The following is a 6509-nucleotide window of genomic DNA, read 5'->3' as shown; positions in this document are numbered from 1 at the left end:
GGCCTGCTGTGTTCCTCCAGCTCCACACTGTGTTATATCTGAGATAACTGTTATTAATTTTGTATTCTTCTAGCAAAGAATCAGTCCAGATCCAGCAGTCCAACTCCAAAGTTTCTCCTTCCAAGCTGTAACTTTCCAAGGTTCTAAATGAGAATTTGATGATAAAATTTGTTTAGATTTCAGCAAGATGTGATTTACCTTGGCCTGCTTTTTAGCCTGTTTCTTTGCCTTCTTCTGTTGGTACTTGCTAGTGCCAGTTGAGACATCATCTCTGTTCTTGGAAATAAAGTTTCCATCACAATCGCCACGGTTATCATTCTGATCCCCATCAATAATGTTCCTTCCAGATTTTCCCAGAGACTTTTTCTTATCAATCTGCATTTAAACACCACGATAAATATATAAACAGTTTCTGCTGGTAATTCCACTGTGGGAGGGATCAAACAAACCAGGTCACATGCGTTTTACCACATCATTAGGAGAAAGATGAACAAGATGGAGATGTATCTATTTTTACTGGATGATGTAACAAGAGATTTAATGACACAGGCCAAGCAGATTCCTGTGTATAAACAATCATGCTTGGAAAAAGCAATGACATTTTTCAGAGGCAATTAATTATATTCATGAGTGCACGTTAGATACTTCATAATATATGCAGACAAAGTACTGATTCCTTTGCAGGAGGGAATACCAAGGGTCTCAAGATGCCTTCTTATACTGACTATGTGACCATTAATCATGTTTGATTCTTGACAACAAAAATGGGCAAGGTCTTCTATTGGGCAATGATCTAAATGAGTGTTTAAGACGACTAATGACATTTATTGAGTAGAGAAAAACTTTTCTCCAGTGGAGCTGTCCAGCATAAGGAAAGCAATGACCTTTTAGAACTAGAGCTCAGACATTCACAGGGTGATGTCATGAAGTTCTTCACAGAAAAATTTGGAAATCTGGAACTCTCTTGTCCCAAAATCCCAAAAGACGAAGGCAATTGAAAATTTCAAAATTGACATCATTAGTTTTTGTTAGGTAACAGTATTGATTAGTACAGAACCAAGATAAGTAAATGGAGTTAACACGCAGAATAGACACGACCTAAATAAATGTCAGAACTGACTCAAAAGGCTGCTTTTATGTATCTTTGACTGCAGGAGACAGCAGAGCCAATGCCAATCATCCTCACGAACAAAACCCAACAACAAGATATGTTCCAGCAGTGGTTGCTGGATCAGGATTGGGAACCTTGGTTGATTTTAGTTCCACAATACTAATGAACCTGAGACCTGATACAGTGGTCCATATGGCTATCCAGGCTGGGAGCAATTAAGAGCACACATTAGGACCACAACATGGACACTCCTGTTTATGGCTCAATTATTTAATGTCCCTTTGTGGAAACCTCAACTGAAAAATAATCATACATTAGGCAGTGATCTTAACATTTAGAACATCACACATTGAGCAATATTGTGCAGGAATCAGTTTTAAGACATAGGGAAATATGATCACTTCTGATGTTATGCAGCTTGAGTTCTGTTGCACTGCTGGACTTAAAAGCATTGCCTTTGGAATCAAAGGTAACGGAACAGCAAAGAAAAGAAAATAAAAACTTATACAATGAAATAATTCACATTTTACCTGCTCATCCAAAACGGGAAGTGACAAGTCTAAAAATGATTCTTCTACTAATGTAACCTGAAAAATAAATACAAAGAGTTTTTTATTGGTAATTTATTGCTGAACCTATAATCTAAGCAACAGCATTTGCCCTTCCTGCAGCTGCCAATGTAGTTTCTTGTCAGGGAGAGCTCTCTGATATCTGACCTTAACGTTTTACCACATAGAATGTTATAGTTACGAATATATGAATATGAATGAGGAACAGTAGGCCCCTAGAACCTATTCCACCATTCAGTAAGATCACGGCTGTTCATATTTTGACTTCAACTCTGCATTCCTGCATAGCCCTGATAATCGTGCATTCCCTTGGTATGCAAGAATCTATATTCCTCTGCCTTAAAAATATTTAACTGAACCCGATAATGTTCAACATTGGAGTACATGTATGGTTTAACAGCAGGGGCTGATGCAAAACAATCAGCAGCAGAAACCTTTTTTTTTTAAAACTGTTTGCAGGCAGCAGGGCAAATGATAATCCCCTAACTGTACACTGGGTGAGATCAGGTAGTTCATTTAACTAAACCTTGAATATTGTTACAGATCACCAACCTACAAAATCGTATGCAAAATGAAATATTTTAAACTTGTGCACATCCAGAAAAATCTTAAATCCAGTCCAGAAAATAGGCTGTGTTCTAAGTTGTTTAAAAAAAAGAATCAAAATTAGTGCTTGATCAACTCTAAACTGACAACAAAAGTAGTGTATTAGTTTCAAATTTAAGTTCCAGTTTTCAAAAGAACATATTTCAATGTCAAGCATTTAGTAAATTTAGACACAATGTAATCTTTTAAAATGAAATGCTCCACACAAAAAAAAATAACAAAATTCAGATAACATTACTAAATGCACAAACATATTAGTACGTACTAACTGAACACAGAGTAAGAGGCATATCCAAGTTTACATGATACATAATATTTGAACTTTCTAAGCTTTCAGGCAAGCCTTTCTTTTCTTACGCATAAAATAGTTTAACAAATGGACACAAATTGCCTGTCAAAATTTAATCATCATTGCACAACTGTGTACTAGACAGAGACAGTAAACAATGACAGTTTCTATTCAACTTAGGGATTTGAGGAGTAAGACAGGAGCTTGAGTGTTCTGTATTGGGTCGCTGTACCATATAAATTCACAAAATCCAAGGTTTGATTGCAAACCTCTTTTTAATTGGTTGGCCTCAGTCAGCTCAAGTGGAAGTGCTACAATTTGCCTAAGAGCCCATGAGTTGGAAAAATGAAAAGCACTCAGGTTCCTTAGTCGATGTCCATTGGTGCTGACATTAGGATTGGACTTAGATATGATGCTCCTATATCCAGTTAACATCCTAATGAAAGTGAAAGCATTTAGTTAAAGTATTAGATGATACCTGGCACTATGGAATTGTAAGTAACAAGAAGTCAGCATCACAAGACCGAAGGAGAGGGAAAAACTAGTTCAGCATACTGAGGCAAAACAATTTACTTACACGTTAATTTAACCAAAATTATACATCATATACAATACTGAACTATTTTACATCCCTTATATATAACATGATCATTACAAAGTTATTCTCTGCCATCAACATTTTGTACCCATTCTTCGATTGATTCCTGTCGATCTCTCACCATTTTACACTCCTCACACATGATTGTACTTGTCATTGTGCCACCAAACACCCGGTCAACGAAGTTCAGCATGGACCCCTCTTTTTCATATGCTAGTATAAAGGAGAAAATCCAAATGTAAATCATTTTGCATGATCAAGCATAGAATTACTTCTTACCTTGTGGCTAAAACGAAGAACAGGCCCTTTCAATACTGCAGAAGTATGCCTGCAGCCACAAGAGGCTGCTAGAGAGCTGGGTAAAAATTGTCATCGGCAATGCCTGTCATTAGCTCATTCGATTAGACTGTTGGTTTGTGATGCAGAGTGAGGCCAAAAACATGGATTCAAAAGGCACTGGCTTAGACTATGAAGGCTCCCTTCTCAATCTCACCCCTCTCAAGGCATGGAAACCCTCAGGTTAAAGTCACTACCAGTCGTCTCCTTTTAATGAGAGAGCAGCCGATAGTAATCTGGGACTGTGGTGACTTGACAGTTAACATGAATATCACCCAATAATTCTGAAAAATCTTTACATGTAATTCAGAGCTTTAGCCAAGGAATTCACAATTGCTGATACTGAATATTTATTATTAATACCAAAATTTAAGACCCTTATAATGGTGGGAGCAGAACACTGATGATATAACAGTAACATCACTGGACTTGTAATTCAGAGACCTGGTTAACACTCTAGGGTAGAGTTCAAATACCAACATGGCAGCTGGTGGAACTTAAAACTAGATATAAAATTCAATTGATTAATAAATACAGAATTCAAAATTAGTTTCAGTAATGGCAAATGTTGTAAAAGCACCTTTGGGGAAGGACATCTATTTGCCATTCTTACCTGGTCTGACCCATTATTAACATTTAATTGCCCAATGTGATAGCCGAGCAAGACAAACAGATGTTCTAAAACACTACAGAAAAGTCAAACCAGATACAGAGGTTCACAACCTCAAGGACAAACAAGAATGGGCAACAAATGTTGGCCTTGCTAGTGATGTCTACAGTCCACAAAAGAGTAAAGAAAAAGCCATAAGAAAGTATACCTGTTTAATACTCAAATAGACCAAATGCCCTGAATGTACCCACATATTTGTTACTAAACAGTAGAACAAAATATCTCTGTGCTGAAGGAGAACCTTTTTCAAAGCTCAATTAAGCTACCTACAAATCATGCTGCTGTACTGATAACTCAAACTGAAACACAAACTCATTATCAGAATGAGTGTAAAACAGGTTCGCAGAAATAGATGAATGCAAGGAACGTCTCTCTTTCACTAGAAGAGGGTCAAGTCTTTCAGAAGGCCAAACTGTATGCTGTACTTACCTAATATGTCAACAGAAAATTTACAAGTTTCCTAAAACAATGTTGGTCTGAATTCTTTATATGTGCGGTTAGTACGGTATTCAAACAATGTACTAATACTGTAGCTCCAGTGACGTGCTATCCAAACCAACACCAGTTGTAATGATAAAATCAGGAGCAATGGTTTTCTGTGCTGCACATTCTGCTAGTTTTGATGTGATCACAAATTTGAATAATAGCTCAAAATATTACCAGTCCTATTGGCCCATGGCTCTAGGTACAACTGTAAACTGTGGTTAGGGTCCCCACATATTCCTTCAAAAGGTTATCGACAAATTTCCTTCAAAATTCTCACTTTCTCTTGTGTTTCTGCCTCAGAATAGACCCAGAGGCATGAACGGTCCTTTTAACATGATGGTCAGCTTTATCCAATTGAATCTCTCGAGCTTCACAGTTTTACCTATGTTTACTCTTAATTCAGGATCACCCCATAAAAACTAGAACTCTGGTCTTCCATCTCTCCCTCACCACACCTCAGAACCTCTAGACTATCTACAGTAGCTCTGCCACCCATTCAACATTCCCTTTGATTTATATTGCTCAACAGTACCCCAGGCAGTGCACTTACCTACTGAGTTACAGGTAGAGTCTCCCTATTCTCTATATTCAAAGTAAGTGGCGATACTATGAAATTACCTTTCATGGTTTTCTTGGATTCTTCATTTTCCATCATCTCTGAAGAGTAATTTAAGGCTTTTAAAATACCAGCACCTATACGCTAAGAATCAAATACATTGAAATATGCTTTTAGAAAATATATTTTTTGATTACAAGACTTTTATATATAGAGTTTCAATCGCCCGTCAGTAAATAACCTGAGAAATATACAGCTGATTCTTCACTATGTAATCCAATACGTGTTTTCAATGTACAATCCCCACTGCTTACAGTGAGCACACTAGTATCAGTGGTATCAGTATCAGTGGTCAATAAAAATCTTGTAAAAAGTTTGGAGAGACTTTTCATTCTCTTTGCTTCAGTCTAAATATCCCATTCTTGTTCTTCACATTGCATAATAGCCTTAACACATTTTCAAACAAAATTTGACCGAGGATAAAACAGGTGAGCTATAAAATGTCTTTGCTCCAAATTATGAACTTTGAATGGTAAGAAGATCAAGAAAGGGAATCTTATCAGTATATTGTTGGAAGAGGCATTTTTCTTCCAGAGAGGTGTCAAACAAGCTTTAATTCTGAAATGCCATTGATTGTGATATTCTCGCACAGTTCTTTTCCTCACGTGACAGAAGTTTTACTGAAACTTTTAAAAGTCACCAAGCACAGGGTGTTAGCTTGCTAAGACTTGAATAACTACCTACATTAACACTTGACTGCTTTTCCTGCAAAACTCTTGACAAAATAGGTACAGAAGAGAGTATTATAAGGTTGTGATAGCACCAAGATCTATTGGCTATCAAATGTTTAACAGTTTCATGCTTCTCTGCCAGAATCATTATCAAACCTAACAAACAATTAATGAGATAACAAAGGTGTAGAGCTGGATGAACACAGTAGGCCAAGCAGCGTCAGAGGAGCAGGAAAGCTGACGTTTCGGGTCTAGACCCTTCTTCAGAAATGGGGGAGGGGAAGGGGATTCTGAAATAAATGGGGAGAGAGGGGGAGGCGGATAGAAGATGGATAAAGCATGCTGCTATGCAGAGGGACCTGGGTGTCCTTGTGCATGAATCACAGAAGGTAGGTCTGCAGGTACAACAAGTAATTAGGAAGGCAAGTGGAATTTTGTCCTTCATTGCTAAAGGGATTGAAATTAAAAGCAGAGAGGTTATGTTGCAGCTGTACAAGGTGCTGGTGAGGCCACACCTGGAGTACTGTGTGCAGTTTTGGTCTCCTTACTTGAGAAAG

At 37.5% G+C, this 6509-nt stretch overlaps 1 protein-coding gene across 1 annotated transcript in view; it reads right to left on the bottom strand.

Annotated features, from left to right (window-relative positions):
• Positions 1 to 5359, bottom strand: part of LOC125481106 (ubiquitin carboxyl-terminal hydrolase 16-like) — a 6865-nt gene extending 1506 nt beyond the window's left edge. The window contains exons 1-4 of the mRNA XM_048592248.1: positions 5284 to 5359; positions 3295 to 3386; positions 1642 to 1698; positions 199 to 375 (exon numbers count right to left, since the gene is read on the bottom strand). Coding sequence (XP_048448205.1) covers positions 199 to 375; positions 1642 to 1698; positions 3295 to 3386; positions 5284 to 5320 — 363 coding nt within the window. The 5' untranslated portion in view covers positions 5321 to 5359. The remainder of the gene's footprint in view (positions 1 to 198; positions 376 to 1641; positions 1699 to 3294; positions 3387 to 5283) is intronic.
• Between the last annotated feature and the right edge of the window lie 1150 nt (positions 5360 to 6509).

Source organism: Rhincodon typus, unplaced genomic scaffold (genome assembly GCF_021869965.1).
Source record: "Rhincodon typus isolate 14 unplaced genomic scaffold, sRhiTyp1.1 hic_rhity00000880, whole genome shotgun sequence".
In the NCBI taxonomy this organism is placed as follows: Eukaryota; Metazoa; Chordata; class Chondrichthyes; order Orectolobiformes; family Rhincodontidae; genus Rhincodon; species Rhincodon typus.
This window is presented reverse-complemented; position numbering and strand designations above follow the sequence as displayed.